The sequence below is a fragment of the Sturnira hondurensis genome, unplaced genomic scaffold, assembly GCF_014824575.4.
Source record: "Sturnira hondurensis isolate 20B ecotype Veracruz unplaced genomic scaffold, ASM1482457v3 Scaffold0008640, whole genome shotgun sequence".
Taxonomy (NCBI): Eukaryota; Metazoa; Chordata; class Mammalia; order Chiroptera; family Phyllostomidae; genus Sturnira; species Sturnira hondurensis.
Genome location: NW_028081271.1, coordinates 14179158 through 14197935, shown reverse-complemented (window position 1 = coordinate 14197935; position 18778 = coordinate 14179158). Strand labels below are relative to the sequence as shown.

General features: G+C 38.4%; 1 protein-coding gene across 1 annotated transcript in view; it reads left to right on the top strand.

Annotated features, from left to right (window-relative positions):
- Positions 1-16807, top strand: part of PPP2CB (protein phosphatase 2 catalytic subunit beta) — a 32943-nt gene extending 16136 nt beyond the window's left edge. Inside the window, exons 2-7 of the mRNA XM_037055318.1 lie at positions 118-327; positions 1933-2106; positions 6314-6403; positions 6509-6670; positions 8532-8650; positions 13856-16807. Coding sequence (XP_036911213.1) covers positions 118-327; positions 1933-2106; positions 6314-6403; positions 6509-6670; positions 8532-8650; positions 13856-13928 — 828 coding nt within the window. The 3' untranslated portion in view covers positions 13929-16807. The remainder of the gene's footprint in view (positions 1-117; positions 328-1932; positions 2107-6313; positions 6404-6508; positions 6671-8531; positions 8651-13855) is intronic.
- Positions 16808-18778: the final 1971 nt, after the last annotated feature.

Below are 18778 nucleotides of genomic sequence, written 5' to 3'. Positions count from 1 at the left end.
GCACATCTCAGGCCCCCCACACACACACACACACATTTTATTTTAATACATAAAGAATGATGCCTTTAGGTTTGTGATAGAATCTTTTTTTAATTGTTGATATTCTTTTCCTGACAGGCTAAGGAAATTTTAACAAAAGAGTCAAATGTACAAGAGGTCCGTTGTCCTGTTACCGTCTGTGGAGATGTTCACGGTCAATTCCATGATCTTATGGAACTCTTTAGGATTGGAGGGAAATCCCCGGACACAAACTACCTGTTCATGGGCGACTATGTGGACAGAGGTTACTATTCAGTGGAGACTGTGACTCTTCTTGTAGCGTTAAAGGTGCGTTAATGAACCAGCAAGAGGCAAAAGTGGCAGTATTGTATATTATCTGTTTTATTTAATAATTCATTCAGTTTATAACCCTTAAAATAATAGTTGAGTCTTACATCTTTTAAAAGAGAGATGAGAATAATAAACCTTCCTTGTTACTTCTGGTAAATCCTTCTCTTGGGGAATCCATAGCTGAAGTTCTGGGATCGTTTTTGACTTAGTCGCTTATCCTTTGTGTTTAGTCAATTAACAAGTCTTTTTTTTTTTTTTTTTAACAAGTCTTTTAAAATTCTTGGCCTTGAGAAGTCTGTTATCCCTGTGTCTTTCTGTTTTTACTATCTCCACCTAGATTGTATTTTAGCATTCCACCTTGATTATTGGCAGAGCAGTAATACTAGTAACTAATATTTCTGCTTCCTAGATGTGACCCCTCCAAATTCTCCTCGCCCTTGCATCTGCTGCCTGATTAAATCTCTCTAACACTTTCATCTCGTTACTTCCTTGCTCCCACCCAAATTCTTTAGTGATCTCACATTGCCAGTAGACTCAAGCTCAAAGTCCTCACCCAGCCCTCTGGACTGTAGCCTCAATTTGCCTGCCAGTAGTTGGTAGCAAATGTAATCAGTATTTTAGTGCTCAGTCTGTCTCCATTCAATTTCTTCATGGGATAACTGTGAATTCTTACCCCTTATGCCAAGACTGAACTCCAGTTCTTCTTCCATGAAGTCTTCAACCGTTTTAGCCTTAGTCTTTTACTTGAAATTACTCTGAAGAGTGTTGTCTCGCCCCTTGTTTATGTTATGCAGTGGTGTATTGCCTTCTATTATTTAGTTCACATACCTCTTTAGTGAGATTAGTTCCTGAAGTGCAGAACTCCTGTAGAATGTTGACGTGTGGAGACCTCACCTCATTTTAAGCACCGAGTTTAAGCCTGGACACGTATAATGGATGCTTAGTGAATGTACACGAGTGGAAGTGTGTATTTGCAAGTTTGGTTAATTTGGTTTACAGAATCCAGTGCTTTTTGTGACTTACCAGACATATTCCTAACTAAATAGTATGCTTAAAGTGTGTCTCTATATTTTGTTACGGAAAAGAGATTATTAATACATTTGAAATCTTGCTTAGATTTGGCAAGGGCCTATTTTTGTTGGCAAATACAATCTCATGGAAAATAAAAGTTGAAAAGCGGGGGAGAAGTTAGTCTTACAGGAGTTTGTCTCAGGTCTCTGACCTCCCTTCAGCAGTAAGAAGTCTCACTGTTCTGAGATTGAGATGACTAGTGATAGTTTGAGGATAAAGGTATTTGAAAGAAAGAATCACATACACATTTATTACAGTAATAACAGGTATCAGTTAATAAGGATTCCAAATAGTAATGAAGAAGTATATCTACACAAAATATTTTATCATAATTTAATCAATGGTTATGAATGAGAACATTTTTTACTCTGAAAAAGATTTAACATTTAACTTACTAGCAGACAAAAGATCGATTTAAAGAAATGGGTCATAGGTTAGTATATTTAACGTGTCACTGGTAAAAATAATGGTTTATACCATGTTTTTTTCCTCTTTGTTTTTTGTTTGTTTGGTTGGTTGGTTTTCCTTTAGGTGCGTTACCCGGAACGCATTACAATATTGAGAGGAAACCATGAAAGCCGACAAATTACCCAAGTATATGGCTTTTATGATGAATGCCTACGGAAGTATGGAAATGCCAATGTCTGGAGATACTTTACAGATCTGTTTGATTATCTTCCACTTACAGCTTTAGTAGATGGACAGGTGTGTATGTGTGTGGTTGGGGGTTGGGACGGAATAAAAGTAGGGAAAGATTTTCTCCTAGTAGTTTGGGGTCTAAATTTATATGATGTGATTTTTCATCTCCTTGGTTGTTTTGTGTGTGTGTTTTATTTCTTTCTCTTATAAAGATTTTAGAACAAGGACTTGGATAAGATTTATGCATATTGAGACCACCAAATTTTTATGTTATCAGATATGTGTTTAAATCTTTTGGCCAGATAGTATGCCAATATACTTTTTTATTATAATAAAATATGGTAAATAAATGATTAAGACCCTAACGAATAATCCTAGTAAAGCAAAGCTGTTCTTTTAAAAGTATCTTCACATATGAGGGTTTAGTGTCTACCATTAATAACTTTTTATTCCAATTTTCATGGAAATTGGAATAAGTACAGTAAGAAGTAATACTGTATATTACACTTTTTTACTAGGAAATGAGTGCTTTGTTTCTACCTATAACAAGTATTACAGACATACTGTAAAAAATTGTATAAAAATGAAAACATTCACAAGTATAAGAAAAAAATTGTTTCCTATTATCCCAGTTTATAGATGTAATCCCTGTGAGCTTGAACTGGTTTCAATATAAATATAAAACATACTGTATAACTACAGTTTTTAAACTGTAAAATCCCAGAGTAGTCGGGGTGTAGCAGATCCTCTCAGACTGCTTGTGGGAGTGTAATTTGGTTAGGACCTTTTCTTTGTGATCCTGACGGACCTCATGTTCCCGCCTGTGACTTTGGAGTGTGGTAATTAATTTAGAAGGACAACCTTTTGCCTACACTTGCTAAAATAAAACAATATGGTATTTTAAAATTTTTGTTTGTTAACCCAAAACATTAATTGCAAAGAACATAAGCACCCCTATGTTCACTGCAGCATTATTTACAATCGCCAAGATATGGAAGCAGCCCAAGTGTCCATCAGTAGATGAGTGGATAAAAAAGCAATGGAACATTTACACATGGGAATACTACTCGGCCATTAAAAAGAAGAAGAAACTTTTACCCTTTGTGACAGCATGGATGGACCTAGAGAACATTATGCTAAGTGAAATAAGCCAGTCAGAGAAAGATAAATACCATATGATTTCACTCATGCGAAATCTAATGAACAAACTGGAACTAACAAGCAGAATAGAGACAGAATTATAGATGGAGAGCAGGAGGACAGCTAAGGCGGGGGAGGTTATGGGGTGAAGGGATTGCAGGAAAAGGAAAGAGGACTCATGGACATGGACAGAGGTGTGGTGATTGCAGGGGGGAGTGGTGTATAAGGGGACTAACTGGTAATGTAAAAAATACAATAAAAATTTTTTTTAAGATTTTATTTATTTATTTTTAGGGAGTGGGGAAAGGGGAGAAAGAGAGGGAGAGAAACATCAATGTGTGGTTGCCTCTTGCACACCCCATACTGGGGGCCTGGCCTGCAACCCAGGCATGTGCCCTGACTGGGAATCGAACTAGCGACCCTTTGGTTCGCAGCCCGTACTCAATCCACTGAGCTACACCAGCTAGGGCCAATAAAATTTTTTAAAAAAACAGCCCTGGCTGGTGTGGTTCAGCGGGTTGAGTGCAGGCCTGAGAACCAAAGGGTCACTAGTTCAGTTTCCAGCAGGGGTCCCAGGAGAGGCAACCATACATTGATATTTCTCCTTCTCTCCTTTCCTTCCCCTCTAAAGATAAGTAAATAAAATGTTTAAAAAAATTTAAAGACAAAAATACTTTGTTGAAGCTTAGATAAGTAAAATTTCTTGTTTGTTTATTTTATTACAGTTTATGTCCAAGTGAAATCATACAGTATTTGTTTTTCTCTGGCTTATCTCACTTAGCATAATACTCTCCAGGTCCATCAAAGTGATATTAAAGGGTGTTAAATTTAATTAAGGATGTTTTTATTTTAAAAGTCAGCATAATCTTTATTAACATAATTAATGTTACATTTTTAATAAACATTTAGCTCAAAGAATGAAAAAATTATTTTAGAAGGACACTGTGTTGATGCTGAATCTGGTTTTTTAAACGGTACATTAGTAGAGCCTTTAGACTGTGTTTCAGTTATGTATATTTGCTCTCAACCTTTTACCTTCTTTGGGCCATAGATCTTTCCTATCACAGTTCTTTTAAACAACAAAACAGCCAATACACACACCATTGGTGACAGATTATTGTTTGTAAAATGTTATGGGAAGATGTTATATACCTCAAAAGTGAGGTGGATGGAAATTAAATATGTGTACATGGTATATGGACAATGGGAGAAGCTTGCATAACAGATACAAACAGTAGATAGCCTTTGGCTTATTGGTACCCAACAAACAGAAACCAGATAATCTTTCCACATATTCATTCACTCATTTTTTGTTTCCTACTTCATTCCTTTCCATTTATCTATCTACCCCTCTTTTTTTATATTTTATTTATTTTTAGAGAGAGGGAAAGGGAAGGAGAAAGTGGGAGAGAAACATCAGTGTGTGGTTGCCTCTTATGTGTCCCCTACTGGGGACTTGGCCTGCAACCCAGGCATGTGCCCTGACCGGGAATCGAACCGGCGACCCTTTGCTTCACAGGCCCACGCTCAATCCACTGAGCTACACCAGCCAGAGCCCCTCTATTTTTATATCATGTGTTAAGTGACTGTCTCCAATTTTAAGTAGTAGGGCAAAAGTCAGAAATTCAGTAGAAAAGACTAGAAATTCAGTAGAAAAGGATAAAAGAAAAATCTGCTTGAGGACTTAGAGTCTTCAACCTATACACAAAATAAAAAGTGACAACCCAAATAATTTCTTACTCATAATGGAGTGTGTTGCAGGTTGAAACTTTACGATGTAAACAGGGGTGAAACGCAAGGAAGTGCATATTCTTACATTTGTTTTGTACAAAAATAGAAAGGAAATAATGTTATAAACATTTAGCTCAAAGAATGGAAGAGCAAAGTAAACATACAGGATTAATTAAATATAAAAACAGATGTGTATAAAAAGAAGTAGAGTTGATCAATGTGGCCAAAAGCAGTGTTGGAAAGTCTACTAAAAAAGAAATGTAATAGTCAAAACTGATCTAAGAAAAACAAGGGCACTCAGGTCACATAGAACACTGAGAATGAGAAGGCATTACTGTAAATATGGGGGGGGGTGTAGTACAGTAACAGGCCCAGCATTATTTCAGTAAACTTGAAAACTTACGGGTGAAATTTGTTATAGCAAAATGTTAACTATTGTTTTTGAAGAAATTAGATCAGTGTCAGTAGACCACCCAACTTAGAAGAAGCTGGGAAAGCAGCGGGATCTAGATCGTTTCTAGGCTGATCTCACTGTCGTTGAAATACACACCATTTCTGTGTTCCGGGGCGCGGGGGGAAGGGCGGGTGTTTCAGGCCCCTCCATACAGCCGGTGTAGCCCGAACACCACACTAGACATGGCAAGCACAGAGAACCAAAATCAAACCGTAACTACTGGGGAGAAATCCTGTATTATTTACTTAAAACTTAGTTGTTAAAGAGTAAAATAATATAGAATAGATAAAGAAACTTACGTTGACTATACATCTTAGCAAAATATCAGAAACTGTCTCATGAAAATCAGAAAAATTCCCTGTAAATTTTATTCCAAATCCCTAGAGGTTGGGCCTGCGAATAGATGTTTTACAAAAACAAAACACACAAAAACACTAAGTTGCATTATTTAATTTTGTTTTGGAGATTCTAGCCAGTATACTGAGCAGTAAGAAGAATTAAAAGGTTTAAACACTGAAAAGAAGAGAAAAAATATATTTGCAAACATGATTTTGCACTCAGAAAAGTCAGAGCAAACTGAAAAGTCGCTGGGTCCAGGAGCGGGGCCTGTGGGGTCTTTGTGGTGGAGGGAACTTTACACAGCGGCGACCAACGGAGGGTCGGCAATGGGCCACCAGGACCCGGGTCTCATCACCAGAGACAGGGATAAACACTACATAAAACACTTGGAATGTTAAAGGAAAAAGGACCAAAAAATACATTTAAACGTTAGCATCTCTCTCTGATAAGATTTTTTGTTTCCTTTTTCATCATATCCTGTAAATTCTCCACAGTGAATACTTTTAAACTTTATTTTGAAAAGAGCTGTTAGGATTGTCATTTACACTCACTACTTACTTTGCACTAATTTTTAGTGATTAATAAATTTCTTTTGAAATTCGTGAACAGATATTCTGCCTCCACGGCGGCCTCTCTCCGTCCATAGACACACTGGATCACATAAGAGCCCTGGATCGTTTACAAGAAGTTCCACATGAGGTAAACTTAGTCTAAATTAGATGAAGAAGAAATGCAGCCACACTGTAGTAAAGCTTAATTATGACTGCTAATAATTTATAACATGACCTTAATTTTCTTGACCAGGGCCCAATGTGTGATCTGTTATGGTCAGACCCAGATGATCGTGGTGGATGGGGTATTTCACCGCGTGGTGCTGGCTACACATTTGGACAAGACATTTCTGAAACATTTAATCATGCCAACGGTCTCACACTGGTTTCTCGTGCTCACCAGCTTGTGATGGAGGTATGTCCTTTTCCTATGGGAGGGCGATCTTTAAATAAATATATGTCTGTAACGAAGCCTTCAGACCTTAGAATAGCAGAAACAGTCTGCAGCATTGTCTAAGAAGGAGAAAAAACTTGGCTGGCCTTAGCAAGCAGCAAAAGTACTAGTTTGCTGGAGCAAGATTATAACTCACTTTTGAGGTTAATTTAGAGAAAAGTTGCAAAAACGGTACCAAATAATTCCTTTATATCCTAAAGTCAGATTCTGCAAATATAAGCATTTTAATACTTGCTTTGTTGTTCTGTTTCTTTTTTCCTCCCCTTCCCTTACACACACTATTTTCTTCTCAACCGTTTGAACGTCAGTTGCAGATACGGTGTTCTTTTACACCCCGGTTTCCACGTATGTTTTGTAGAAGTGAAGACTTTCCTCTTACATAACCACACTATATTTATTAGAGTCAATAAATTTGCATTGATGTAGTACTATTATCTAACCTAAACACTGTTCAAATTTTAACTATATCACTAATGGCTTTGATAGCAAAACATAATTGGATGTGTTTGTGTAATCTAATCCAGGATCATGCTGCAGGTGGTCTCCTTTGATGTGGAAATAATTCCTCAGATTTTCTTTGTTTTACATAATCTTGACTTTTTTTTAAAGTGCAGACAGTTTATCTTGTATAAATGTTTTTTATTTGTGATTTGATTGATGTTTCCTTACGTCTTTCGTTCTGGGCATGTTTTGGTGGGTAAACCACGTAATGATACTGCGTCCTTTTCTGTGCATCACGGCTGAGGTCACGAAATGTGTTTATCCCACAGCAGGTGGTTTTAACCTGGGTCACTTAGTTTAAGTAGATGCCTGCCAGATTTTTCTACTATGATGTTACTATTTTGTAAATACTAAAGGAAAACAGGATATAGCCCTTCCAAACCAATAGGAAGTAGCTTCAAAATGTAAGGGGACACTTTACAAAGCCAATAAAGGCAAGAAAAGGAGGGAGAACATAATAAAGACCATAAATTCTTATGAAGATAATAGATCTGATTATATCAGTAAACATTAAAAAGTTAAATGGATGGAAATTTTTTTTTTCTGAAAAAGATGAGACTCAAACCATCAAAATTCAGCTGCTTTTGGGATTTATATGGAACTTAATGACACCACACACCAGAAGTGAGGAATCGAAAATGGTGTGTCGGATAAATTGTCAATGTACAGCTAATGATACGAATCAGAACGGGCTCTAAGACAGAGGTATAGTTAGAAATAAAAACGTCACTACTAGAGAAAACTGGCCTGTATTTACCTAATAATAGATTCAAAATACATAAAGCAGAAACTGACATAACTTACAAGGAATCTGCCGCCCTGGCTGGGTCGCTCAGTTGCTTAGAGCGTTGTCAGAGTTGCTGAGATTGCCACTTGGATCTCCAGTCAAGGCACATACAGGAAGCCACTGATGAGTGCTTAAAAAAGTGGAGAAACAAGTCAGTGTTTCCCTTTCTCTCTCTGTCTCTCTCACCCCTCCCCCTTTCCTTTCTCCTGCCCCCCTCCTCTCTCTCTAAAAATAAGTTTAAAAAAAAGAAAGAAAATCTGCTGTAATAGTGGGAGGAATTGAGTACAGATCCTAGCTGACATCGCAGCCGTACGTTAACCCAAAACAAGGCCTGCACTGAGCTCCACATAATAATAAAAGTCTGGGCCCAACAGTGCAGTGGTCCGTGCAGGTGCATGATACTAGTGATGGATACTGCATAAGGTAACTTCGAAGACTGCATTTCCACAGAAAGGATTTGCAGGGTGTATGTTTACATTTATCTGTGTCGAGATTACAACTATAGTGATGATACTTGTTGTTTGAATGCTGCAGGGGTATAACTGGTGCCATGATCGGAACGTGGTCACCATTTTCAGTGCACCCAACTACTGCTATCGCTGTGGGAACCAGGCTGCCATCATGGAATTGGATGACACGCTAAAATATTCCTTGTGAGTAACTGTAAATTTCAGTTGTTACATGATCACTTTTAGAAGGAAAATTAAAAATACAGATTATTAAAATGGGAGGTAGAGGGTTTCTGCTTCTGGAATAATGTAGTGAGAAATGTGGTAAACTCTCTCCCCAATGAAAACAACTATGTAACTGGAGAAACTTATTCTGAACAAGTATTTCAAATTTTTGGAAATTGTCTTAAGTATATACTGCAAATAGAGAAACACTTATTCTAGAAAATCTATTAAATCTCAGTAGTCACAGCCAGAGGTTGTGGAATTTGAGCCCCAGTGGACTCCTACCCCTAGTCTTAGATCCCTCATGTGGACACTCCACTGGGCACCCCACTGTGCGTGGGTGCGGACAGGGAGAGGGGGGCTCTGCCCTTCCCTGGCTCCCTGGCTCCCAGTCTCATCCCCAGGGGCCCTAAGCCAGCGCAGCACGCCTACCCCATCCTGGGTTACAGAAGCTGCATTCCTGGGCGTGCCCACAGGCAGGCTGGGACGCTCTTCCCCCGTCTCGCTCCTGGGGTGGAAGGTCTCCTCCCGGTGTGCGTGGCAGAGTGAGAATGCTGGGACCTCCATGCTCTCTTCCGTCTCCTGCTCAGAGAACGGAGGGTGTCACCAGGAAGTGGTGAAATGGGGGGGTGTGATGTGGAGCATGGGGCTAGTTAATACTGTGCTGTATTGTATGTTTGGAAGTTGCTAAGAGAGCAGATCTCAAAAGTTCTCACCACAAGATACAAACTTTGTAACTGTGTGTGATGATGGATGTTAACTAGACATATTGTGGTGCTCATTTCTCCGAGTGTATATATACACTTATTGAAGCATTATGTGTACAACTGAGAATGGTATGCCCATTACATCTCAATTTAAAAAAGACACAGGTAACAGGACCTATGCCCACTAGCTTCAGCAAAAAGGAAAAAATAAAATAAAATAAAGGGGGATGGAGGCAGAAACAGCGCCAAAGCAACAGTGCAGAAGCTCTGTTCAGGGTGAGAGGCAGAAGGAAACGTTCCTCAGCTCTGGCTGATGGGGACTGATCGTACCTGGAACAGAGGGCAGGGAATCTCGAGCCCAAGTATTTTGTTGAAAACAATGAGTATCATGGGAGAAACCAATTATGAGGGCTTGCATCACCCTCATGACATGATACCAGTAGCATCAAGCGAGGGAGCAGGGCAAGGAGAAGTTTAACAGGCAAAAATAATGAAGGGCAAATGAACAGAGCCTCAGAAACGTGGGACAGGTTCAGGCACATCAGTATAACTGTACAGAAGTTCCAGAAGGAGAGGGAAGAAAGAATATTTGAAGAAATACGGCTGGAAACTTCTTGAATTTGATGATAAACATTAATTTGCACATCCAAGAAGCTCAACTAACTTTAACTTAGATAAATTTAAAGAAATCCATGCCCAGCATGTCCTAGTTAAAATGCTAAAAGTCTAAAAGAAAGAATCTTAGGAAGCAGTAAGAGAAAAATGACTTACAGAAGGGAACCTGAATAGGGTAATCAGTTGACAATCTCATCAGAAAGGCACTGGGACAATATATTCATTCAAAGTGCTGAAAATAAAAAACTCAGCCAAGATCGTACATCCAGCAAAACTTCAAAATGAGTGCAAAAGAAAAATGCTCCCAGATAAGCAAAATTGAGAAAATTCAATACTAGCAGACATGCCAAAAGGTTCTACTCTAGGCTGAAAGCAAATGACACCAGAAAGTAAATCAAATGCACACAGTAGCTGCTTTAGAAGTGCAGTCCCAGTTTTCTCAACTGAGTTAAAAACCAGCCACAGTACACAGTGTGGATAGATTTGTAGTATAGTTGAATTTACGGGAAATACATGCAAATGTAGTATATTCGACAGTAACAGGACAGAGGAGATGGGTGGGAATAAAGCTTATTGCAGTAAAAAAGTTAACACTAGATGGTAACGAATCCCAAGGAAGAGCATGACAAAAATAAAAATGAGGTTAATATGACAAAATCTATAAATATGTACTTGCTCTCCTTTCTCAGTGTGTTTAATGTCGTTGGATTATGTAAAATTACAAGTATTTTGGAGGTTTGTAATGTATGTAGATACACTGTGTATGTAGTAACATCAGTGGCAAACAAGGGAGGGCAAAGGAAAGGAGTTATATATACCACGTAGGAGGCAATTTCTGTAATGCACTGGAATTAAGTCAGTATAAATCCAAAGTAGAATTTCATGTTAAGTTGTGTTGTAATTCTAGAGCAACCACTAATAATGTAAGAAAGGTAATTGTGAAGTTGTTAAAGGAATTTAAATGGTAAACTAGAAAATATTCTTTTACTTAAAAAGAAAGCAAAGCAGAAACCAGGAGCTAAAGAAGACACATTTTTTTTCTTTTTTAAATATATTTTATTGATTATACCATTACAGTTGTTCTATTCCCCCCTTCATTCCCCTCCACCCGCACACTCCCTCCCCCACCATTCTCCCCCCCTTAGTTTATAACTACATGTCTCAATTTCTTTAGATTCTATATTTCCCCCACTATTCTCGCCCTCCCCCCTATCTATCTTCTACCTACCATCTATGCTATTTTCTATGCCAAGAAGACACATTTTTAATGGAAGATATAAATTCAGTCATAGCAATAATACTAAATGTGAGCAATTTAAGCAGTGCAAAAACAAAAGGCAGAGATTATCGGGGTTTTTTTTTTTTAAGATTCAGTGTTTGGATGTGTATAGAAAACATAATTTGCATTTGAAAGTATAGATAGGTTAAAAGTAAAATGGTAGAAAAAGGTAACACCATGCAAATAGCAACCATGAGAACATTGGACCAGATGAAATATCAGACAAAACAGATTTCAAAATAAAAAATTGTTAACCAGCGCCCTCACTGGTGTGGCTCAGTGGATTGAGTGCAGGCCTGCAAACCAAAGGGTGACTAGTTCGATTCCCAGTCAGGGCACATGCCTGGATTCCAGGCCAGGTCCCCAGTATAGGGCACGAGAGGGGCAGCCACACATTGATGTTTCTCTCCCTCTCTTGTCTAAAAATAAATAAATAAAATCTTCAAAAAAATTGTTACTAGACATAAAACATATTTCATAAAGATAAAAGAGTCACACCACCAGGAAGAGAGATCACATATAAAGCATGCACTGAACAACAGAGCCCTGGAGTATATGGAGCAGAAATTAGAAGAATTGAAGAAAGAACGACCTAGACAATTCACCAGTAATTGTTGGAGACTTGATTGTACCACTTTCAGTAGTAAAACTAGGCAGAAGATCAACAAAGAAATAGACTTGAGGAACACTGTACACTGACTTACACCTAACATCCACAGAACGCTCCACCTAACACAGCAGAGCAGTCTTCTCAGATGTGTGTGGAACGTCCTCCAAGATTGGTTATGTGCTAGGCTATAAACCAAGCCTCAAGTTAAGAAGATTGGAATCAACATACAAAGTCTGTTCTCCAGACACCATGGAGTGAAATTAGAGACAACAGAAAGAAAACTGGAAAGTTTATAAACATGTGAAAGTTAGCACACTACTAAATAACCCATGGTTCAAAGAAGAAATCACAGGGGAAATTAGAAAATGCTTTGAGAAAAATGAAAGTGAAAAGAGAATGTACCAAAACTTAGGGGATAACTGTGAAAACACAGTGTTCTTAGGAAAATTTGAAGCTGTAAATGCCTATATGAAAAATTAAGAAAGATCTCACATCAGAAACCTAACTTTCTACATTAAGGAACCAGAAAAAGAAAAGCAAACTAAACCCAGTGCAAGGAAAGTTTAGTGTGAAAATAAAATGGAACAGTAGAAAAACAACAGAAAATCAACGAAACCAAAAGTTGATTATTTTTAACAAAAACATTAATTTTTTTTTTCAATGAAAAAACTGGGCTGGCAAAGAAAAGAGAGAAGACACATTATCAAAATCACTACTGACCTGAGATAAAAGGCATTATAAGGGAATGTAATGAAAACTGTATGGCAACACATTAGGTGACCTGAGTGAAATGGGAAAATTCCTAGAAAGACAAACTGCCAAAACAGACTCAGTTAGAAATAGAGTATCTGAGTATACTTGTAACAAGTAGAGAAATTGAATTCGTAATTTTAAAACTTTCTACAAAAAAAGTCCAGGCCCCATTGGCTTCTGTGGGAAACAGATCATAAAGAGAAATTAAGCCCTGACTCTGTGGCTCTGGCGGTTGGGCATCGTCCCGCAGAATGAAAGGTCGCCAGTTCGATCTTGGTCAGGGCACGTGCCTAGGTTGCAGGCCTAGTCCCTGGTTGCGGCATGTGCAAGAGGTAGCCGATCACATAAGCAGGGGATTACTTCTCATCTCATTCTTAAATGCTTGTATAGCCCTGATACCAAAATCTGTGACATTGTAAGGAAACTACAGCTAAGTACTGTCAATGTATATAGATGCAGATGTCTGCAACCAAATGTGAGCAGACTGAAGGAAGCACTGTATAAAAAGGATGGTACAGGATGGCCAAGTGGGGTTTAACCTAGGAATGCAAAGTTGGTTCAAAACATGAACATCAATCAGGGCAATAAGCTATATTCATAGTTATTTTATTTACTTATCTTTAGAGGGGAAGGGAAAGAGAGGGAGAGAAATATCAGTCTATAGTTGCCTCTTGTGTGTCCCCTGCTGGGGACTGGTCTGCAACCCAGGCATGTGCCCTGACTGGGAACTGAACCGTGATCCTTTGCCTCGCAGGCCCGCGCTCAATCCACTGAGCTACACCAGCCAGGGCTTTATATTCATAGTTTATTGGACAAAAACCACATGATCATCTCAGTAAATCCCGAATAAGTGCTGTCAAAACCCAGCACCCTTTCATAGTAAAAATAATGAATTGGTCAGCCTTTATCTACAAAACACGCACAACTAACATCCTTCTTAATAGTAAATGACTGAATACTTTGCCCTGAAGTCTTGCAGAAAACAAGCACGTCTGCTCTTACCACTTCCATTTAACTGATGATGATACTGCAAACCTTTAATTCTGGGCACTGAGTTCGACATTTTATCTCCTTAAATTTTCGCCGTAGCTCTGTGAGGTGGTTTCATGCAAAGCACCTGCAGTGGTGTGTTCATTGCAGCCATAACATTGATTTGTTTGCTTGCAATTTGAAATCCTTTAACTGTTGGGTTTTTGGTTTTGTTTTTTTGCCACTGACAGCCTTCAGTTTGACCCAGCACCTCGTCGTGGAGAGCCTCACGTTACCCGGCGCACCCCAGACTACTTCCTATAAACTCCTCGGGGGAAAATCCTGCCTTTGTATGTGGAGTATACTGGCTTAAAGATACACACACACTCACACACTCACACACTCACACACTCACACACTCACAGCCACAGCAATCTATGCGTATCTGTAACAGATTGGGAATTGGGAATTGGGCTCTGTCTTGGCATTAAACTGTATCCTGGACCAAAACGTGCCACACTCCTGACGAGCACTTAGCACAATGGTGAGTGCTGAGACTGAAATTCAGTGCAGTTATGGGTGAGTCGGTCTTAACAGTTTGCCTGCTGTATTCGTAGTGAGCATTTTTGGACTGTTAGAGCAAAAAAGACCCCTTCATCTCCTTAGGCACTTATTTGGACATTGTAGTTACGGTGTTTAACTGGCATGGATTAATAGAGTTGGGATTTTATTTTTAAGAAAAATTCACAAGCTAACTTTCACTTAATCCATTATCCTTTATTTTATTGAAATGTGTAATTACCTGAAGAAAAGATTCTTCTTGGAAGTATGTAGTCGTAACATTTAAAGAGATTTCCCTTCATTTAAACTGAATCACTGTTTTATGTTGATCTGCATATTACTGTGTATTTGTCAGACAGCGCTTGCATCCCCTCAGTGTACTGAGCAAATAAACTTTTCATCTTAAACAAAAACGTTGATTTACTGTGATATACTTGAAATGAAACTTTTATTATTTTAAAATTTGATATAAAATCTTGTAATGAACAGTGGCGTTGAGGTAATTTAAATTAATGTTCTTTGTATAAGGCTCATAATGTTCTTTATGAGAAAAAATTTAAATAGGACCTGATATCTTTTAGACCATGAAAAAGCCATTTATAGTCTAAACATTTCACTAGGTAATTTGGGTTACTGTATTCAATGTTTTTAACTATGAATTGTATCTAAAACTGTAGAATATTACATAGCTGGGAAGACTTTTAAAAAACAAAGTATATGATTAATCTCCAAAAGAGTTTAGTAGAAATAGTAGTAATCGTACTATACAAATGTAAATGTAAATTCCAAATAATAGAGGAGAAAACAGGGAGTCAGTTTGGGGGTGAAAGACACAAGAAGAAAAACTAATACGTGTTTGTATAAGAAAACAAGATGGTAGAAATTAAGTGTAAATATCTGAAAATTATAATCAATGTGAATGGACTGACTTCTCTACTTAAAAGACAGAGGGTCAAATATGATTTTTTTTTAACCAGCTATATACCCATGATCAGACACACCAACAGCAAAGTGAATTGGGTAGATTGAAAATAAAAAGATAAAATAGAGCAAGAAAGTCCTGAACAAAGGAAATTTGAAGTGGTTATAGTAATAGTAAATGCATTTGTCATAAAATTGAAGAGCAGAGGGTCAATGCAAATGAAGACTTTCTTTACCGGTGTGCACGTACCAAAATAGCCTCAATATGCTAAAAACAGTAATCCTTAGAAATGCAGAGACAAATGGAAGTTTTTGTTACAATGGCAGGTTTCAGCTTCCTTTTCTATTATTAAGTCAAAAAAGATGTTGAAGATTTGAGTAACACATTTTAATAAGCTTGATATAATGAACATACATAGACCTCTGCACCCGGAGTACACATTCTTGTCAGGTGTATAAAAGTTGGCAATTACTAAAGATCAAAAAACCTTAAAAAATTGATTATGTCACACTAAAATCTGACTGCAATGCAGTTATTTTAGAGGTCAATAACAAAAATAAAACTTTCTGAAAGCCATTTTGAAATTTAAAAAAATGACTCGATCCAAGATGAAATAAAGGAAACTTAAATTCTGTAAACTAGAATTCAGAAAAACTCTTTGTGAAAATATATAAAAATGTGTGAACAAAACATAGAATACCCAAATTTTGAAAAATTAAGAAAATTACATTAATCTCCCTATTTGAAAACTTAACTGTTATAAAGCTACAGTTTTTGAGACAGTATAGTACAGGTGTAAATGGACACACATAGATCAATGAACAGAATCAAAAGTCCAGAAATAAATGCTTAACATTTAGAGTAAATTGTTTTTCAACAAATAAGGCAGTTCATTGAGGGAAGGATTTGTCTGTTAAACAAATAGTGTTAACAGTCGTACATCTGCATGGAAAAGGATGGCTTTAGATGCTTCCCTTGGAAAAATAGTCACCCAAAATGGGTCATAGACTCAAGCATAAGGCCTAATACAAACTTGTATGAGAAAACACAGAACCCCTTTCAGACCTCAGGTTGGCAGAGATTTCCTAAATACACTGAAAGAATGGGAAATGAAAGAATTGATGGATTGAACCTCATAAAAATGCAAAATGTTTGTGCTTCAAAGGATGGAATTAAAAGACAGTACTCTGCAAGAAAGTATTTGCAAAATGTATCTGATAAAGGACTTGTGTCCATGTTTTGTAAGAACTCTGACCACTAAGACAATCCAGTCAGAACATGGGCAGAAGATGTGAATAGACACTTCATGGAAGAAGCCACACAGATGGCTAAAAAGTACATGAAAAGATTGACATCTGCCATCTTGCTATTGGTTTTCTGTTTGCCCCATGTATCTTTTTTTCTTAATTCCTTTGGATTAATGGAATATTTCTCATTTATCTCCTGAGTGGTGTATTAGCTGTACCGCTGTGTTCTGTTACTTCAGTGGTTACTTTAGGATTTTTGGTATAAATCTTACTGTCTTCCTTCAAGTAATGTTGCATAGAATTTAGCATAAGAACCTTGTAATGTAATACACTTCCATTTACCCCCTTATCTCTGTGCTATTGTCATGTACTTTGCTTTTTTACATGTATTAAAAACTCTATATAACATTACTACTTTTGTTTGAACATTAGATTTAAATTCAAAGGAATTTAAACAAAAACTTTTATGTATTTACTCATGTTAATATATACTATTTCCAGTGCTCTTCATGTCTTTGTGTAAATTCATATTTCCTCCTGGTATAATTTTCTTCAGCATTAAAGACTTACTTGACTATCTCATGTAGTACAAGTCTGCCAGTGATGGATTTCTTCAACTTTTGTGTCTTTAAAGTGTTTCATTGTTCGTTTGTTATGGGTATTTTTACAGGGTGTAGAATTTTATCATTACTCAGAGGCTTGGAGCCCAGAGACCTTGAACTCTACTAGTGATGGGCTGGCTGCTGTTACCTTGTGCCTAGGATGGGGCGGGGGTGCTAGGTTTCCCCTGGCCCCCCTTTCCCTTGTCTCCGCATCCCTGTGTCGGAGAGCGGCCTTCCTTCCTGCTCTTAAGCTTTGCCATTTGTAGACTGCTGTTGCTTCCCACTTGGTGCTAGGCTCGTGGTAGGAGCAGGTGAGATGTCCTGTTGTCCCAGCCTGTCTCAGACGGGGCCTTTGTTCCTTGGCCTCTGAGGTGGGGTTACCGTTCCTCCTGCCTGTGGCAGACAAACTGCCCTGTATCTGGGGTGGGTCCAGCGAGGTGGTTTGCTGAGTCATCTCCAGCAGTAGCAAACACCTGTTGTTACCTGCACCTGCTCCTCCCCCAAGAGTAGAGGATACTGTATTTGCTTCTGACCTTTCCCCAGCCACACTGAGTACCTGCCTGTATCCTGGGAGAGGCGAATGGATTTTGCTTTTACTGCTTTTCCAGAAACAGTTATCTGCCAGTGTCCTTGTGGCCACAGCACTTGGCTGACTAATCCCAAGAAGCTAGTGGAGCTTTGTGTCCCTCTTCAGCCCCCAGTCACCTCCCTGTTTGCACAGAGGTGGCTTTCTCTGGTCGTCTGCACACCTCTCTCTCCTCGTGAACACTGATGAAGGCCAGGGGAGAAGAGCTTTCAGGTGAGTGGGAAGTCCTTTTGTCCCTGAGTCCCCCTGCCAGGACTGGCTTCATGATGTGTGGCCTGTGCAGTCACACACAGCCCCACCCTTAGCAGGGCCTTGTGCCGGCTTCAGCGCATTCAGGATGTCACCATCCTGAGCTCTTTAATTTTGAGCAGGGAGTCCTGCCTGCATTTGCGTTTTGCACTGTGACCCACTCTTGGCCTTGAAACGTTAAAATCTTCACTGAATTTTCCTGACTGGCTTATACAGCAGCCACCTTTCTCCCTGGCCCTGCCCAAAGGAAAACTGTCCTGCGTCTTCTGGATGGCGTGTCCTCTCTAGTCCAGTTTCCCTGATTGCTTTGCAGCCTCCGCCAGCTGAGGGCTCAAAACTACTATGATTTTATATATCATCCAGCCGTTTCTCATTGGGGTTTAAGAAACATTCTTTGCCGCTTTCTACATCCCAAGTGAAAGTCCAAAACTGCTCTATGTTTCAAACTTCTTATTTTTAGGCTCTCAATTTCAGCCAGCAGTGCAAACTAATTAAGGCTCGTCCTTCCCTCGCCCCTCACCTTAAAGGGGAATGTCCTGTTTCTTTTACAGTTTTTTTTTAAGGAAAAGATGGCTTTATGCTTTTTCTTCTCTCCCCAAAATACCCTTAATCATTGTCATTAGAATAGAACAATCTAGAATGACCTGTTTTGCAAACAAACAGCTACTGTATCATTAAACTCAAAAGACTTATTGCCCACATCAGTCCATTACAGTGAGGAAGTTTACAAAGAAGCATGACCGGAGATGAAGAGTAATAAAATTAAGGAAAATTCTTTTAAGAATATGTGGCTCGTGTGCTAGAGGTATATAGGTTATCAAGTGTACTCCTGAGCATTTGGACTTTTTTAAAATACCCAGAATATTCTTCAGTATACTGAAGGTGTAGGCCTTTAACATGTTTCAGTTCTACTCTTTCACTAAAGTGGTTTATTAAAAACAATGATAAATGTGCTAAGTTGAAATAGGATTCAAGTTAGTTTTCCCTAACTTGTTTTTTTTTTTTAA